The following is an 18218-nucleotide window of genomic DNA, read 5'->3' as shown; positions in this document are numbered from 1 at the left end:
CTTGAGGCTATGATGTGACTTCCAGCTGTGTAACAGGTAGTGATTAGGGATGAGTACAAATGGAACCACAAAGCAAAATTAATTACAAATTTTGCCCTGATTGTAGTTTATGAACTTTCTGTCATGAATGTCCATGAACTTTTAAGGTAGGTCTTGGACAGAGCAGAAAGCAGGGGCTTAAAGGGACTCAAAGCTGCAAAAACAGCTGAATGTCAGTGAGCTCATCCCCACTGGTTAGCTGTTTTTTAGGCTTTCCAGTGTGAAATATATAGAACATAGGCATTAGAGTTTCAAGAGGGTTTAGGCAATGTGATGGATACTGTGGATTGGATCCAAAGGGGTTCTTTTGTGATCAGGAAAGCACTTGACTTGACAAAGATTTCTGGATGTTTTCTACAGGAGCTACAACCTGCTATACTGTATTGCATCATAATCACTTGATGCTATCATCCTTCGGCAATGAATATGCAAGTATGAAATACCTCTCTCATATTTTTCTTCCAAGGAGCAAAATCATCTACTGGTCTGTGGTTGATGTTGCTAACTCAAATTTCTGTTTCCTGGAATCACACATTTCATTTAGAAAAAAGGCAGGAAATTGTGTTGATCCAGGGTATTGTGCTATGATATGCTCTTTGTTTTGGATATTTCAGATGGGTAGTGAGAGGTGTTGTCATGCAGAAAAACAGCAATTTTGTGGTACTTTAAAAACTAGCAGATTTTACTGTGACAAGTTTTTGTATACAAGAGTCCTCTACTTCAGATGCATGAAGCATTTATACATTTTCCAGCTGAGGATAACATTCCTCATCTGGCAAATGTGTATAGTTTTAGTTCAATAAAATGTGTGCTGTTACAAAGATAAACATGTTAGTCTTCAAGATTCTTTTTAGTATTCCTAGGGCATACAAAGTGGCTGAAGACAATCTTTGAAAAAGCTTATTAAGTTTCCTTCCTGTGTATGAAAGTTAGTAATCACTATGTTCCAGATATTTGCTTTGGAGAAGAGCTTCATCTCCTCCATTGCACACTATATATAACAAAAGGATTATCCTTATTAAAATGGGCCCTATAGCTACACAATCATATGTGTATGTAAAGATCTAATAACATAAGAAGTCTCGGGAATCAGACAAAACAGTTATCTAGTTCACAGCCTGTTTTTCACAGAGTCCAATCAGATGTTCTCAGAAAGCCTACATATAAGGCACAAAGCTTCACCTTGTCATTGCCCAACAACACCCCGAACACTTTATACTAATAATCAGCTGCTGGAATCCACAGCAGTGTTTATGAAGTGGAAACTGGCGTTCCTTGCTGTGGAGTGCAGGTTAGAAGTAAAATAGAAGTTTAAAAAAAACTGTGTTTTTTATATATATTTATAAAATTTATGTATAAAATTTTGGAACAAATCAGTCAGTCCTTGAACAGCTGGAACAGAGAGCTGTGATTTCTAAGACTCAGCATGGGTTTTGCAAGAACAAATCATGTCAGACCAATCTTATCTCTTTGAGAAAGTGACTACCTTGCTGGAACAGGGGAATTCTGTGGACATAGTTTATCTGGATTTCAGTAAAGCTTTTGTTAAGGTTCCACATGATATTCTTATTGACAAGTTGGTAAAATGCAGTAAGGGTCCTAATTCTGTCCAGTGGATCAATAACCGGTTGACAGAACATACCCCAAGGATACTTGTTAATGCTTCAGCATCCTTTTTGACAAGAGTGACAAGTGGAGTGCTCTAGGGATCTGTCCTGGGGCCTGTATTTTTTATATATTTATAAATTATTTGGAGGAGGGATTAGAGACGGTATTTATTAAATTTGCAGACGATACTAAACTGGGAGGGGTAGCAAACACAACAGAAGACAGAATCAGAATACAGGATGATCTTGTTAGGCTCGAGAACTGGGCTAAGCTGAATAAAATGACATTTTATAGGATGGGGGGAGACTTGTTCTGGCGCTAGTATGTGTGAAAAGGATCTAGGAATATTAGTAGTGTGACTCAGTGGCTAAGAAGGCACATGGGGTTTTGGGCTGTATCAAATGGAGTATTGTGTCCAGATCACAGGAGGTGATGTTACCACTTTAATCTGCTCTGGTTCGGCTACTGTGTTCAGTTTTGGTCACCACAGTTGAAGAGGGATGAAGACAAACTAGAGCATGTCCAGAGGAGGGCAACAAAGATGGTGACGGGTTTGGAGACCAAGATATATGAGGAAAGGTTGGGGGAGCTTGGTCTGTTTAGCCTGGAGAGGAGATGACTGAGATGGGATCTGATAACCATCAAGTATTTAAAAGGCTGCCATATAGAGGATGGAGCTGAGTTGTTCTCTCTTGCCCCAGAGGAATGGACCAGAACCAAGAGGATGAAATTACTTCAAAAGAAATTCCGTCTAAACATCCAGAAGAAATTCCTGACAGAGCGGTTTCTCAGTGGAACAGGCTTCCTCAGGAAGTGGTGGATTCTCCATCTTTGGAGATTTTTAAACAGGCTGGAAAGCCATCTGATGGAGAGTCTGATTCTGTGAAGGTTGGTTAGAGTGGATGAGCAATAGGGCTGTGAGTGTCCTGGATAGTGCAGGGGGCTGGACTAGATGACCCAGGAGGTCCCTACTAATTCTATTATTCTGTGCTTCTATGTAGTTCATGTTTTCTGTTTGCTGAGCAATATTTGGTTAAGGGAAGTTAGAAGTATGGTTTCAAACCTGATACTGTAATGAGAAATTACAAACCAATGAAAAATTGACTACTTCGTGACATCAATATTGGCCATTTGTTTTTGGGGCGGTTGGTCTTCAAAGTGAAGCTTGTAAAGGTAAAACTAAAGATATGTTTAATTGCAATGGAAAACATGGATCAAAACCTTTTAAGAGTTTGTCTAAATCAGACTTTTTCAACCTGGGTTTCATGTATCCATTTGTATTTAACAACGGGCAAATTCAGATTTTCCCATGGAGTGTGACCTGTCAACATGACTGTGTTCAGGCTTTGTTGGTATACTTCCTTGCCTACCCTGCTTGGTTGCTGAATTAAATAAGGGACTTAAAGTTGCTTGTGCCATGGTCCATATACTTCATATCGAAATACAATAGTTGTACAAACTACTGCTGATATGCAAAACTGCATAAAACTGAATAATAACTCAGCCCTGACTTCAGACGGAAAAGATGTATCTTGGCATACAGTCACTTCTTTGTACAACACAGAATGTGTAAAGCTAAGAGAGGAAATGGCAAGGAATGGAGAATCTCAACCTGATGTGCTAATAGATTCAGATGTTTTTAATTCATTAACTTGTGGAAATTCACAGACACAGGATGCAGTGATTGCCTCTAACAGATAATTTTAAAAAGGGATTAGGCAAAATTAGCCAAGATAGTGAGATGGAACCTCCATGTTCAGAGACACTAATCCTCTGAATGTTTCCAAATGCAGGGCAGCAGAGGCTGTAAAGGTTAACGTCTTCCTGCTTCTTGGCTTTCCAAGGACATTTTGTTGGTCACTCTGTGAAACTGGATGCAGGATAAGATAACCAGGGATTCCCAACCAGGGGTCCATGGGAGCTCTGAAGGGGGTCCACAATATTTCCCTTCCTGTCTTAATAGAATCAGCAGCCATAAGTTACGAAACTGGCCATTTCCCCATCCTTAGCATGAGTCATCTTGTTTCTGTGCCTGGGAGGGGGCAGAGCCTGCAGAGCCTTCAAACATGTCCTGCCCCCCCCCCCGTCCTCCACGAGCCTGACTGTTAATGTGGATGGTGATGTCACATCTGGTGACATGTAACTTATGGGGGGGGGGGGTGGCAGGGGTGTGTGTGGCCAGAGGACATCACTTCTGGGGCTCTTTGACGCCTGAAAAATTATTTGAGGGACTCTTCCATGGTCAAAAGGTTGGAAAAGGCAGAGATAGACCATTTCTTTGATTCAGCTGGGCTAGTTTGCTTCAGTGCACACAACAGTTAAGGACAGCTCTATTCAAGTAACACAATTTGTGTGGTATAAATGCTGCTTCCAAATAGCACACAAGCTAATCTCCAGGTGTTCTCAGTATATATGCTCCATCTGAGCCCTACATTAAATCATCTGTAGCTTGGTACGCTGCGTGGTAGATTTGTGGCATGTATGCAAGTCACTGAAAATGAACTGAAAATGGTGAGCACGTAGACATCTTGTTGATTGGTGCACTTGTATGCCAGTTTTCTCCCAGAAGGGCCCCCAGACAGATCAAATTCCAAATAATGCCATTTAAACAAAGGAAAGTCAAGTAGATCTGGACTGGTCTGCCCACCAAACTGCCTCCTGCAGATCTCAAGCTGTAGGCCACCAGCTAAAAATGCAATGACTTTTCCCCTCTGTGCTTGCTGCCCACAAAATCTTCATTTCATGAAGAAAGATGAAGGATATAATCCCAGTCATTCCTGGCAGGATTGCCATGACTGCTTATAAAAAGAAAAATCCCTGACATGTACCATTTGAGTAAAGATTTTACTTTATTGACAATAGGAAACTTTTGCAGCATTTGTTGAATAGGAATTTTAACTGATTTTGTAAATTTCATTGAAATCTAGCAGTTCATATTAATTTTAGTGAAAACGATATGGTCTGGGTAAATTAGCGGAGTGGATAATACACACTTAGCGTATAATGAAGTGTTTCCTGCTGTAGTTCACAGTCTCAAAGTGCCCTTTAGTGCAATCATAGACTGACTCAAATCATCCCAAGCAACAAGTTTCTTTTTATTTATTTTTTTATTATTTGGACAATTTATATACATATGTACAAAAACACCTATGCCTACTTTTTGTTTTTGTTTTTTACAATTTCATGTGATTTACAAAACAGGACAGCAAAATAACTTAGAAAGAATACGAATACTGTACAAAAATAAAATGGATTAAACTTGTAAAGGTTGGTATTTTACAGTGTTACAGATGGTTAATCTGTAGTAAAACAGCATTTGAAGAGTATGTCCGATCTGGTGCATACTGGGCTAAGTCCATCGGCAAATGGAAAAGAGACCTGTATCGAAGTCGTCAAAATTGTTCACAAAAGATGTTGTATAGCTATAGTTTAAAGCCATGGCTTCTCTAGGAAGGTCTTTCTGAACTGAGGAGAGGAGCCGTCTAAACGTCAGCACTCTTAAGAATATCCAGAGTAACGTGGCAAATAGGTTCTCGGAGAACTTTATTTTCTTCTCAACACTTGCAACAGTCCCTTTCCAAATTCCCTTTTGTTGGAAAATACAACTGATTTTACTACATTGTAAAATTTGCACATGAAATTCACTATCTTTTACTCTAAAAGTGACAAACTTTCCCCCATTTTTGTTGTTGTTGTTGTTATTGGTTAAGAACCTGGGTAGCTTAATTTTGGAAGACTCCTAAGAAGCATGACATATAACCCAATACTAATTGTATTTATTTGGAAACAAGTTCCATTCATTTCAATGAAACTTACTTTCAAGTAAGCATGTTGAGGCTCATAGCTAAAGAAACAGTCTTCTACTTCATGACCTCCTGGAGGTTTGGCCGAAATGCGTATATTCTGGGGCATGAGTAAGTAATGCCCTTTTCCATATCACATTTTCATATATATTGGAGTCTATTCAGCAAATGGGGCTGGGAACCATTGCCACTGCAGAGCAACAGGAAAAGGGAACATTTGCAAAGGAGAAACAGGAGTAGAACTAAGTTCTCCCTGACCACTCCCCCCCCCCCGAGAGTCTACCTCAGCAGTTTTCCTTCCTCTTGACTCTGTTCAACGAAAGTGATGGCTACAGGAAGGGTTATGTATCTCCCCTCCACGCCTTCACCCCTGGCACCTCCTCCTGCTACTGGGCCACCTTGTAGTGATGTGACATTCAGGTATCGCAGCCCCATGATGGTTGCCAAACATTCAGACTTGGTTATACACGCCCATATCTATTAAAGTAATAGAGGAAGCAATCCAGTGTCAATCTGTGTCTCAGGCCCAGGTGCACAGAATCACCCTGCTTCTGGTGTCACAATAGCTACTGTCCCCTGCCATAAAGGTTGCTTGTAATGAATGAGTTTTCTAATCGATTTAACTTTAGTAGAACCTTTTGCATGTTACTGTTGAGCATCCACTATTAAAGAGATTCGCAGTGCCATACAGAAACATTTATCTCCAAGGCTGAAAACCAACTCAGCAAGAACAAGCAATTACCCTAAACAGGATGGTCCTGTGCACTTCTCTACAATGTCAAAGTATTGCAAATTCTATTTGGGGGATATTTTAATAAATGGTACAGTCCTTAGAGATAAACCTAAATACAAGTTTATACATTCTACGGTAAGTTTTGCACATGAGAATGTTAAAAGAGGAACAATTCACGTTTTTTGTTTCAAAATATACTCTGCTTACAGTGTTCAAGCCTGAATGCCTAAGCTGTGTGCAGAAATGCATTTTCAGGGGCACATCAAAATATTACTCCAAGTTGTTTGGTGGCGTGATTAAGGCATCCCCATATCTATAGCCTGTATTATGCAAAGGAGCAATGAAGCCAGCATGGTATCTGCTCATCTTGGACTTCCCAGTGGAAACAATCACATAATTTACATGTGGACTGAAGGTGACCATGCAGCATGATATCAAGTAAGGCATGATCCCAACAACCACTAGGAAAGTAGGCAGATCCCCTAACCACCATCCCACCATGTTTTTGCATCTTGTGCCCATGTGATCCAATTATTTGTCAAGGATGTGCCTGTGACTTGGGTTGGACTTCAAGGTGAAATAACAGCATTCGGCATCCAGCCTTTACCTTGCTAATACTGCACTTGCCCTACGTCAGAGCAACAGTAAAGTTTGAACAACTGTTGGATTCGTAGGACTCACATTAGAGTTTATACTCTTAATCATTGGTCTTGTGCAGAAGGGGAGGACAGTTAGAACAATATTATTGTTGTGAGTTGCTGGCCTACCACACGGTCCTGACCCCTAATCAAACAAGGCAGCATTAACAGTACTGGTAAAGCAGAATACTTATTACACTAGAGCAATAGAAATAGCCAGGCGACTTGTTTGTATAAGGAAGAACAAATGTCCCTACAATTTATTTTGGACACCAGAAATTAATTTTGGTTTATCATAAAACAAACGTTTCACAAAGCTGAAACGGAGGTAGAAAGTGTGCTTGGTTTCCTGACATGTCTTCACTGAAGAAAACTCATCCCTTTTTTGTGTTTGAAATCCCACAGATTGTTCAGTGCCCCTAACACCTCTATTTAGAAGCCATTTTCTTCGCATAGACACAATTTTTATAATGAACCACACAGGTAAAAATGCTAGATGCATACTGAGTTCTAGTGTTGGAAGCCACGGACGATTGTAGAATACTCTACTCTCTGAGATGTTTTATTTTCTTTTCTAGGAAGCAAGCTTTTCATCAGGTGAAACAAGAAGATACTGTTACTGCAGGAGTACTTCACAAGATTTGTATGTACAGATTCTTTACAAAGATGGGTTAAACTGTATAACCCCACTGGCTGCAATGTGATTACCTCAGGGATGAATTAAGCCTTGGATATGACATTTGCACCATTCCTGCCTTTTCTGTGAAGGAGGAGTAAAGAACTGCAGACCAGTAGAATGTTTCTGAGGGGGAAAGTCTGTAAACATAGTTCTCCACCATTACAAGAGATTTGGGGAGGGGTGGGGGAAGTCCATGATAACAACCTTTGCAAGGTTCATGCTTTTAACATTAACAAAGATGAGTACTTGGCTAGATGTAATAGGTTCCCTCCAGTGACGCCTTGGCTCTTCTTTTAAAGAGCAACCCTTCATTTTTTTTCAACAGATGAAATATTGCCATATCATTGACTGTTCAAGTCTGACACACAGGGTAAAGATTGTAAGGTACACAGTGGCATGCCACAAGACATACTAACGACACACCTCCTGCATATTAGATATTTATGACCTCATTTTTTGTGGTTGTGGTATTGTTGTTTTTCCCATACTTTGTACAACAGCTGCAATTTGTGAAAAAGGTATAAGTCTCTTGAAAAGTACTTTTCTTTTAAAAAAAAGTTTTACTTGTCTCCATTAGCACAGGGAATGGTTTGTAGGAGGGGAAAAGCTTCCATAAACACACACAGTTCCCATTGGCTGTCATAGGAATCTGGCAAGTGGATGTAGAGGATGCACCTTTGAGAGAGAGAGAGATCATCACAAGGAAAAACCTTTACAAAAGTGGTAGCTTATCAAGATGGTAGCTGCTGTTATGCATTCATTCCAACGAAATACAGCAGAATAAAGCACTGTTAGTGGTATTTATATAGTACAGTACAGTATATGGTTTTCAGATGAAATCACAGGAGCAATTGGGTGGGGGAGGAAACCTGGTCTCCAGCTCCTGCCGCATTCTTTAGAATGACTTGTGGTGTTGCTCTTGTTTGAAAATGGCAACAGAATAATGGAGCCAAAATACATGTGACATCAGAAGCAATCTGAGCTGATGTCTTGTTTTCCCTTTTTCTTATTGAATTGGATTGATGTCAGCATGTTTTCAGTGGGAAAAAAAGAACAGCTTATATTCAAAAGAAAGAAAGAAATTAAAAACCTGGATTGTGTAACAAACAGGTCCGTCCTCATCAGTATAAATTTCAGCTTATTTCTTTCTTTTTAAAAAAAGACGACCAGCAAATATTAAAACCAGATGTAATGGGTACTTTTCCCATAACAGTCTTGAACAGGATGGGTCATTGGGAGAGAAGGGAATCTTCTTCTGAACATGTGCTATGGAGTTTTAATTCAGAAATATCTGAGTGAGTTGGAAAGTGGTTTTACTAAACTTTTTTTGTTTTTGTTTTAAATACAAGCAGCATTACATTAGTCAACAAAACATGTCCATGACACAGCAATCACAAAGAGCTTGGAATCACTATTGTGTTGTCACAGGTCAAACCACCCAGTCAGACATATATACACCAGTGTTGATTCTTGAAACTACAAAAATTTGCATTATTTCTGCGGATTCCCACGCTGCCCCCCCTCCCCACTCCCACCCAGCAGCCACGGGTTTAAGACTGTTGTTGGTAGCATAGCAGGGTGGACGGGACAAAATGTTAAACTTCCAGCTACATGTGCTTTCAAAATGCAAGTAGGGGGAATTACTGTACAGTGGCGGACAGATTTGTGCTGATCAGTTATGCCTTTTGGAACAATGGTTGTCCCCTCCCACCCAACCCCGAATTCTAGTCTATCATTCAAAAGGAGGCAGAGGTGGCCTTTTTAGAGCGCTTGATCATGCTAGGGTGGAACTCAGTGTGACGACGGGCGTGCTTTGTCAGGTGGTCACTCCTCATGAACCGCTTCTCACAAAGTGGACATCGAAACTGCTTCTCGCCGGTGTGGGTTCGGTAGTGCCGTGTTAACTCATCAGAGCGGGAGAACTTTTTAAGGCAATCTGGCCATGTGCAAGGGAATGGTCGTTCACCTGTGGGAAGGTAAACATCAAATGAGAGAGTTAAAGGAAACAGAAACACAATAGTTGAGGCTGGTTTTATTAACTATACAGCCCAGATTCAGGTGAGTAGCTGTGATTACCTGAAGAAGTAGAACAAAGTTTAAGTCTAGGGCACCTTTAAGATCAACAAAGTTTAATTCTGGGTATTAGCATGCATGTGATAGCTTATATCCAGAATTAATCTCTGTTCATTCTGTACAGCCCAGAGGACTCAAAAAATATTACAAAATAATTTTCACTCTGTCTCTAGATCCATCATTAGGAACAGCCTTGATTAAAATTTGTTGTGACACAGAAGTACCTCCTACTGCCCAAATGCTGTGGAACAGGTTGCTCAGAACAAACAGCCCAGTTCTAGCAATAGGCACCAGAACTACCTCTCTACAATCCTAATGGAGAGATTTTCCTACCATTAAGAAGCTGGGAGTTTGACCTTGGCATATCAGATGTTAAATGCATGAGCTTCACCACAGAGACATGGCCATTCTCATCTATACTAAGATACATAGCCTTAATCTGTATAGAATAAATGTCATGTTTATTACATTTTTTAGCCCTAGCTGCAGCTGAATACTACAGAAATTTCCAGTGTTATGAAATATCAAAAGGTTGTCCCCTTTTAATTTGGATGATCATGGACCTTGTAAGGACTAGGGGGGTATATAAGCAGAACATCAAAGACAGAACTATGATCACACAACATTTTCATGTACATTTTGTCATTTTATTAAACTCAGAGAAGAAAAATAGGTCACTCATAACTTAGTCTTGGCAGACCCTCATCTGTCACTACAATTACCATTTTAAGAGTATGACACTCCAGTGTAGAGTCTCACAGGTGCTGGTCCTTTCCCCAAATGTTATTTAACATCTTCATGCTCCCTTTTGCCTAGCTGGTCTGAAAGTCTGGGTTTGAGTGACACCAAGCTCTACTTCCTGATTAGCAGCCAGCCGGACTCCGCCCCCGGCCTGGAATCTGGGAGTGATAGTTGATGCCTCCCTTGTCATGGGGGCTCAAGTCACTAGAGTAGCTCAGCAGACATTTTCTCATCTGCACCAGGCCAAGCTACTAATGCCCTACCTGGCCCCAAATAACTTAGCTATAGTTATCCATGCAACAGTTATCCATGCAACAGTAACTCCCAGACTAGACTTCCATAGCTTGCTTCATGTGGGCCCTCCCATGTCCCTGCAGAAGTTACAACTGGTCCAAAATGCAGCTGCCAGAGTCTTCACCAGAACACTGTGGAGGGCTCATATTTACCCTGTGCTCAGGCAGCTGACCCCCAGTGGAGTACTGGATTATGGTTCAAGATGCTGGTTTTGTCCTTTAAGACCATTCGCAGTCTGGGCCCAGCATACCTGAGGGACCAACTCTCCAAATATACCCCCCAAAGAGCAATATGCTCTGCCAGTTCGAACAGACTTGTGGTCCCTGGCCCAAGATACGTTTGCTTGGCCTTGACCAGGGCCAAGGCCTTCTCGGTTCTAGCCTCCATATTTATTTTTATTTATTTTATTATTACATTTATATAACGCCCCTCCCCTAAGGCTCAGGGCAGTTCCCATGAAACAAAGGGGAACAGGAACAGTACAGAGTAATCAGTAACCATAAATAACAGTAAAATAACAACAGAACAATATGGTGGAATGAGCACTCAGAAGAAGCGCTGGTCCTGTCAGAACTCATTGAGTTCCTCAGGGCCTACAAGAAGGAGCTTTTTTGCCGAGTATTCGGTTGAGGCCAGGCCATGTGGAACATCTAGAAGACCCCTTCCCCCAATAACACCTTAATAAATGTTTCCATTGGATCAGGCCTAGAAAATCAAGAGGATATTGATAGCTATTCTGTAACAATTTTAAGCAAGCTTACTTATGGTTTTATTGTATTACTGGTTTTATTTTGTTGTATACCACCCTGAGATGGCAGTGCCAAGAGGGACGGTTTATAAATCCAATAAATCAAAATCAAATCCAATGTTTAGTTGCCATTGATTTCTATGGTGTTATTATTACACAGTCTATCAATCCCTATTAGAAATATTTTAACCATTTCAAAATTCAGTTTGCACCAGTAAAGTCACTAGATCCAATTCTCAAGAAACCTGCGTGAGACACACCAAATAGTCTAGCTGGCAACATGCCCCAACACTGCTTACCGGCTCAATATTGTCCACTAACCTCATCACACAGGCCTCTTATTCAGCAGAGTCATGGACCAATTAGGTTCCCTGTCATTCCAATATAACTTAAAATTTCAAACTGTACACTGGATTGTGGTGCAACCCAATGATGACATAAAAATAAGTATAGCTGGAGGATGCATCACAGAATGTCTTCTGTTAAACAGAGTTTGCTTGGGATACAAGGATAGTTATTCAACGCACATGTATGTATGGCTACTGCTCTGAAAGTCAACCATCTGAGTCCTTCTATGTCTCACTGACTTTTATGGCTTCAGCGCTTTCCCAAACAGACAGAGATGTTTCCTTCAATGACTGCCAATGATGAATGCCTTCTATTGTTAAACTCAGATTGAAATGGAATGTTGGTCAGAACATCATTTACTGTAAGATCTTCAGAACATTTCACCTGGGTGGTAGCCAATGTAGTAAGAGCCAAAGATTGTGTACAAGGTCAGCTTGGTTTTCTATGAATCATCTTTACAAACCTGTGTCAGTTTTTTCCCCCTCTCCTCTTTCATGTGCACGAGCAGCTTGTAGGACGTGATTAATTATTTTGTATGTACGAGTCTGCTCATTCGCACTCTCTCACACATGGCATCTTAATACAGTCAACTGTAGCTGTGAGGAACAAGACTAAAAATGATCCACATTCCAAACAAATAGAGAAAAATAAATCTGCCGTACCTGCTACTTTGGCTGATTGGATTAAGTAAATTGAACTCCGTCCCTCTCCCGGCCAATTACCCTAGGATACATCAATGAGACCTGATCTGATATAATGTGTCAAAACCTGTCATCTCAAAGCAAAATGCATATAACTAATGACATAGCCATTTACCCTGAGCAAACAACCATTAGGAATAGTTTTTCCTCCTACAGACTATTCTCCAAGTGACCAACATCCACATTACTGATCTGGGAAGATGACATACCCTGCCCGATATTCATACCCAATTCTTTCAAGCCCACTAGACTGAACAATGCATTTTTAAAAAAAAATTCCAGTCCTTGGGGTGGGCAGAAACAGAGGATTGCTCATAGTGCCTGAAGTAGCAAAACACTGTAGCAAGGCAGGATCTGCATTAAGGAATTCCACACTATGGTCAGAGCATATCAATCATGTGTATTTTTAGTTAAATTGATATTTGAGCACATAGAGAATTTTGACAGGATTATATGTACAGGGAAGTAAAAACTGATCTATATGAAGGGCAAAGGAATCTTGCAAAGCACAGAGTGCACTGGACCTTTGAACACTATAATGTGTTGCAGTTCCCTCCTCCTTTCCAGAGCCCCATGTGTGTATTAATATACATAAAGTTTCTGCTTACCTATTCATATCAAGAGAAAGAACAGTTTGTACATGCAAAGGAAATGACATTATCTGACAGTGAAAGGAAGCTTTCCATGTGCACAAATGCACCCCTAAGGGATAGCTATGTATTTTTCTAAAAACAAGCCACAGAACGAAAGCCATGACTCAAAAGATCATGACTGCATCAACCACCATGCTCTAAATAAAATTCTAGACTTGAGGAATATTGTCAGTTATGCCAGTGTAGATGGATACTGATGGATACCTGATGTCCCCCCAAAAGGAGGTATAAATAAACTTAACTAGTAAACAGATATAAACTGTGCAACAGATTCCTGGCAAGGTTAGTAGAAGCCAAAAGGCTAGTCATCCTTGGACCTAGTCAGAATACAGACCCAATGAAATCGTCATATATTAGAAGAAATGCAAGATATTTTTTATTGTCTGTTTAAACGTAAAACGGGATATAACACCTGCTTATAACTGAAAATTATATTATGCGACATAAATGAGAGTTCAAACAACTTTTATACTCAGGATTGATATAATAATTGCATGCCATCAAGTCGCAAACAGCTCATGATGGTTTCTACCTCATAGGGTTTTCAAAGCTAGAGATGGTTTGTTTGCCATTGCTTTCCTCTATGTAGCAACACTCCCCCTTCCTTGGAGGCATCCCATCCAAGTATGGACTGTGGCCAACCATGCTTAGCTTCTAAGCTCTGACAAGATAAGGTTAAGCTGGGCTATTAGGCTTCTAATGAGTGGTAAGAATTTACTAAACACCAAATGGAATGGATAGCCACATGAACAGGCAAATGCAAAGATCAAAATGCAAAGATCCTGTATGATCTAAAGCATGCTCCCTTGAGTCATTTTTCCATGTCTAAAGATATGGGAATTATCCTCCCATGACTGAAAAATATATAAGGAGGATCTGAGACATAAACCAGAAAACTTACAGTGCAAGTGTATGCAATCACTCTAGTCAATACCTATGGAAGTAAATGGACTGCTATTGGAGTATCTCTGCATTTCATGGCACCTCGTAATGTGCCTGACGAATGATTGTTACTGTATGGACAGCATGTTCTCAAATAGCATCATACTCAGGGATCTTTGGAAGATGTTCCCTAAATTCAGTTGGTGAGTGCCCCCAAATATAGTTAAGTTATAACAGTGAGAAGAACAATGCCCATAGCTGTCTTCATTGTGGGAGACGAACACACACACACACAAATGGAAAGTGTAGCTTGAATCCACAGCGTTCCTTGAAGTTGAATCCTGTTAGGACTATGCATTTAGCTCTTTGTGAAATTCAAATAAAGCTATTGGATTTGGACCTGATGGTCTGATTTATACCACAGCTAAGAGAGAACTAAATACACATGGCCATCCCTTGAGTTCTTGGAGCTCAACATTCTATAGGAAAGAGACATTTTTATACTTCTGGAGAATGCAACCCAAGAATGAAGTATTAGACCAGGGGTAGTCAAACTGCGGCCCTCCAGATTTCCATGGACTACAATACCCATGAGACCCCGCCAGCGAACGCTGTAGTCCATGGACATCTGGAGGGCTGCAGTTTGACTACCCCTGTATTAGACTATTTAACTATATAACTCAATCAGAGTTAGTGTCCTGGCAAAGGAAAGCAGCAAATGTTTGTTGTCTTGAGAAAAAACCAAAAGAGATTTACACTGTTAGGGTATGGAATGGATAACAGAACAATATGCATTTGGAATAAAAAGCCAAAGTGGCAAATGCTCTGGAAATCATGAAGTGGACTGGGGCTAGTATATCCCAGAATATACAGGGGCAATTAAAGGACTAATGGTTACTGCATAAATTTATTAACCACCTTCCAGATAAAAGAAAAAGTACTGACTCTGTTGTGATGGTTAACCAGCATGTCATATCTGCATCCTTGAGTAGCTGGGGAAACAAAATTGCCAGAATCCTTCTCTTTTCATGTGTTATTTTTTTACATATATCTGAAGAGATTATCTCTGGCATTAAAAAACTAACACTTTGATAGTCCAGAAGCTTTTACTGGCAACCAGTTAAAAAAATATTCCACAGTTAACACCAATGGATACTGTGGGTACATTTTGTGTAAACCTAATGATGTGAAAGGTTTCATCTGGGAAGACCATGAAAATGTTATTGTTCCCCAAAAATTCACTATCTTTCTCAGCTAGCTTCAGTTCCCAACCCAACTGCCCTCTTTTCTCATCTTATCTATTCCACACCATTTGCAAAAATAAATAAATTAATTAAAGATATTTGATAAGTCTTGAAAGCAACTGAATGTACAAAAGATCCCATGTACTTATTGAATTCTCTGCATTTGTGAATTAAACCATTTGACAAACTGATCATGTACCAAAAACAATGTAGTGAATGTATGATTTAGAAATGTAATTTTTCATGAGCATATGAAGCTGCTTTATTCCATTGCATAAACTGACTGGCAACAGCTGTCTTTCATATCACCTAAGCCTTTGAACTGAGATGACAGGGATTGAACCCAGAACCTTCTGAATGTAAAGCAGATGCATTAGCACTTAACCACAACCCCCTTCCTGTAAAGTCCAATTAAGTGGGACATTATGGGTATGCACATTTTCATTATATATCAACTAGGAACCAAGCCTGTTGCATTCAGGAATACAATGGGCGCTAGATTGGGGTGGGGTGGAAGAACTCTCCAGATGGTCTCCCCCCCCAGGACCCGGAAAGGTTGCAGGCAACTGTTAGGGAACTCACCAGCAGTGGCAGTTTTCATGCTGCAGGGATCTGCAGCCTCTGAGGGAAGTGGAAAGAGGACAGGGTGGCCAGGTGTGTGTGTGGGGGGGGGGGAGAAGGTGATAGGCTGGCTGCTGGACAGACAGGCAACCTGGTTGGAGGAGGAGGCACTCAGGGGTGGGACAGCTGCCCTGAGTGGCTGTTAAGCGCTGAGTGGTACTTAAGCCATGAGACACACTCCTCCTCCAAGCCCTTACCAGAAATATATTATGTGGAATAGATAGTGGATAGGATGCTTAAGGCTAACACTCTGAGGACATGGGCATTAATATGGAGGGACATTAAATTTCTTCAACAATTGAGATTTCATTTGAAATAGGAGAGAGCTTCACATTCAGAAGGCTGTTAGTAAATTAAGAAAGTAAGTGGTGGTGATTCCCTGCAAGTACTTTAAAATGTGAAACAGATTGACAATGATGGACAATTCAAAATATATGCAAATCTTTATTTTAGAAACAATCACATAATACAAGCCCAGGCCCAAAATGAAGCAAATGCTACCACACCATGAGGACCCAGAAGACAAATTTGGGGGAATTAATTCTCTGCTCTATAGTAGAGGTGGGAATGTACAAGAAGGCAACAAGCTTCAAGAGATAAATCAATCCAACAAACAGTTGTCCTCATCCTATACCCAAGTGTTTAAGGAATAGCGAATAAGACATTAATGGGAAGAGAGAAAACAGTCTATCCTGTTCCATTAATTTTCACTAAATTCCTATGAAACTCATCATGGAGGCCTTTTTTAGACATCAATTTGGGTCGATTTTACAATATTTATGCTCTTTTTTGCCTTAAATTGTTTTTTTAAGAAGTAGGTTTGTCTAGTTGCCTTCAGGAACTTAGCATTCTATTGAAGTATTCCTGTCAAGGTTAAGAATGAGATTTTCAGTTTCCTTCCATTGAACTTTCTCAGGTCTTCAGCCATTAAAGCTAACCCTCCACTTCTTGCTGTGCCAGGCACCTTTGCCTTCTCAAGTGGAGGTGATGGTTATTTCTGGAATGAGAAACAGAGGCAGTTAACATGATTAATAGTGCAGGCAGAGTAGCAAGAAGCCTATACAACACAACGATTGTGTCCCCCTGTATTCAGAGTCATCTTGTGAAACAACTTAGTAAATGGGGTGTGGTGGGGGATGTAAAATCAATTTAATTTTGTGGAGGAAAAACAGACTCGATAAATGCTTTAACTGATCAGTTGAAAACCAGAATGAATGGGTGAAGTAAAATCAGAATCCTGTAGCACCTTTAAGACCAACTAAGATTTATTCAAGGTGTAAGCTTTCGAGTGCAAGCAGTCTTCAACAGCTCATGCCTTGAATAAATCTTTGTTGGTCTTAAAGGTGCTACTGGATTCTGATTTTATTGTGCTACTTCAGACCAACACGGCTACTCACTTGAATCTATCCTGGGTGAAGTAAAGAAAGACGTATATTTATATGTTGGATGAAAATGGGACCTGGAAGATGGTCTTCAGGGCCAAGGCAAAAAAGAACACTATTTCAGATATGTTGGGTTATAAAACTAAGCAGTGTCTTTATTAAAAACTTTGCATAGACTACTCTACAAGGCAAAGTACAGTTAAGAACATGGCTACCTTGCTGCCCTGTACTTGCTGGTTGGCCTTGAATCTACCCACTTAACAATTTTAATACACCAGTTAATACTAAAGTAGAGCATTAGAAAGAAACATTATGGCAGACAGATATCCAGGCCTGAGAAATGATATAATGCACCTGCTGCATAAGTATACTCCGCAACATTTATTTTATTACAGTGTAGTTCCTTCCAAAAGGCTATGCACAAAGCTTCAGATAAGACCAGAAAGAGTGTGGCTGTTACATCAAACCCATCTTTCTTGCTGCTGTTCATTGCTTACACAAAATGATCATTTAAAAAAATGTACAATAGAGCTATGACTAGTAGTTTCAATCTATTATCACTCTGTATACTGTTTTTCTTATAAAGACGCAAAGAAATGAATTCAAAAGTTAAACTAAACAATAAACAATTACATTTCAAAACTATCTGATGTAGTTTACTGAAACTCCAAGAGCAATTATATTTAGAGGTTCGCTCCAAAAGGGAATTCTCCTTTCATTAATTTATTACAGTTGAGCAGTTTCAGGTATACCTGGGACTGGCTTACAAAGGGCCCTGCTCTCCTCTGTTGTCGAGGGGATTTAGTGCAGACTTCACCTCCTCTCCACAACTTTAAGGTAAGAGTGCCTGCCAGTTGGAGTGTAGTGGTTAGAATGGATCTGGGAAACTCAGGCTCAAATCCCCAGTCTGTCATGGAAGCTTGCTGGGTGACCATAGGACAGTCACTCTCTTAGCCTGGTCTACATAACAAGGTTGTTGGGAGGATAAAACAAAGGAGGGGAGACTGGTGTTGTCAGCTGCTCCATTGTGA

General features: G+C 40.2%; 1 protein-coding gene across 1 annotated transcript in view; it reads right to left on the bottom strand.

Annotated features, from left to right (window-relative positions):
* Positions 1-4735: 4735 nt before the first annotated feature.
* Positions 4736-18218, bottom strand: part of KLF9 (KLF transcription factor 9) — a 23357-nt gene continuing 9874 nt past the window's right edge. The window contains exon 2 of the mRNA XM_077344826.1: positions 4736-9466. Within this exon, the coding sequence (XP_077200941.1) occupies positions 9237-9466 (230 nt within the window). The 3' untranslated portion in view covers positions 4736-9236. The remainder of the gene's footprint in view (positions 9467-18218) is intronic.

This window comes from Paroedura picta, chromosome 7 (assembly GCF_049243985.1).
Source record: "Paroedura picta isolate Pp20150507F chromosome 7, Ppicta_v3.0, whole genome shotgun sequence".
Classification (NCBI taxonomy): Eukaryota; Metazoa; Chordata; class Lepidosauria; order Squamata; family Gekkonidae; genus Paroedura; species Paroedura picta.
The sequence above is the reverse complement of the archived record's forward strand: the minus strand, read 5'-3'. Positions and strand labels throughout refer to the sequence as shown.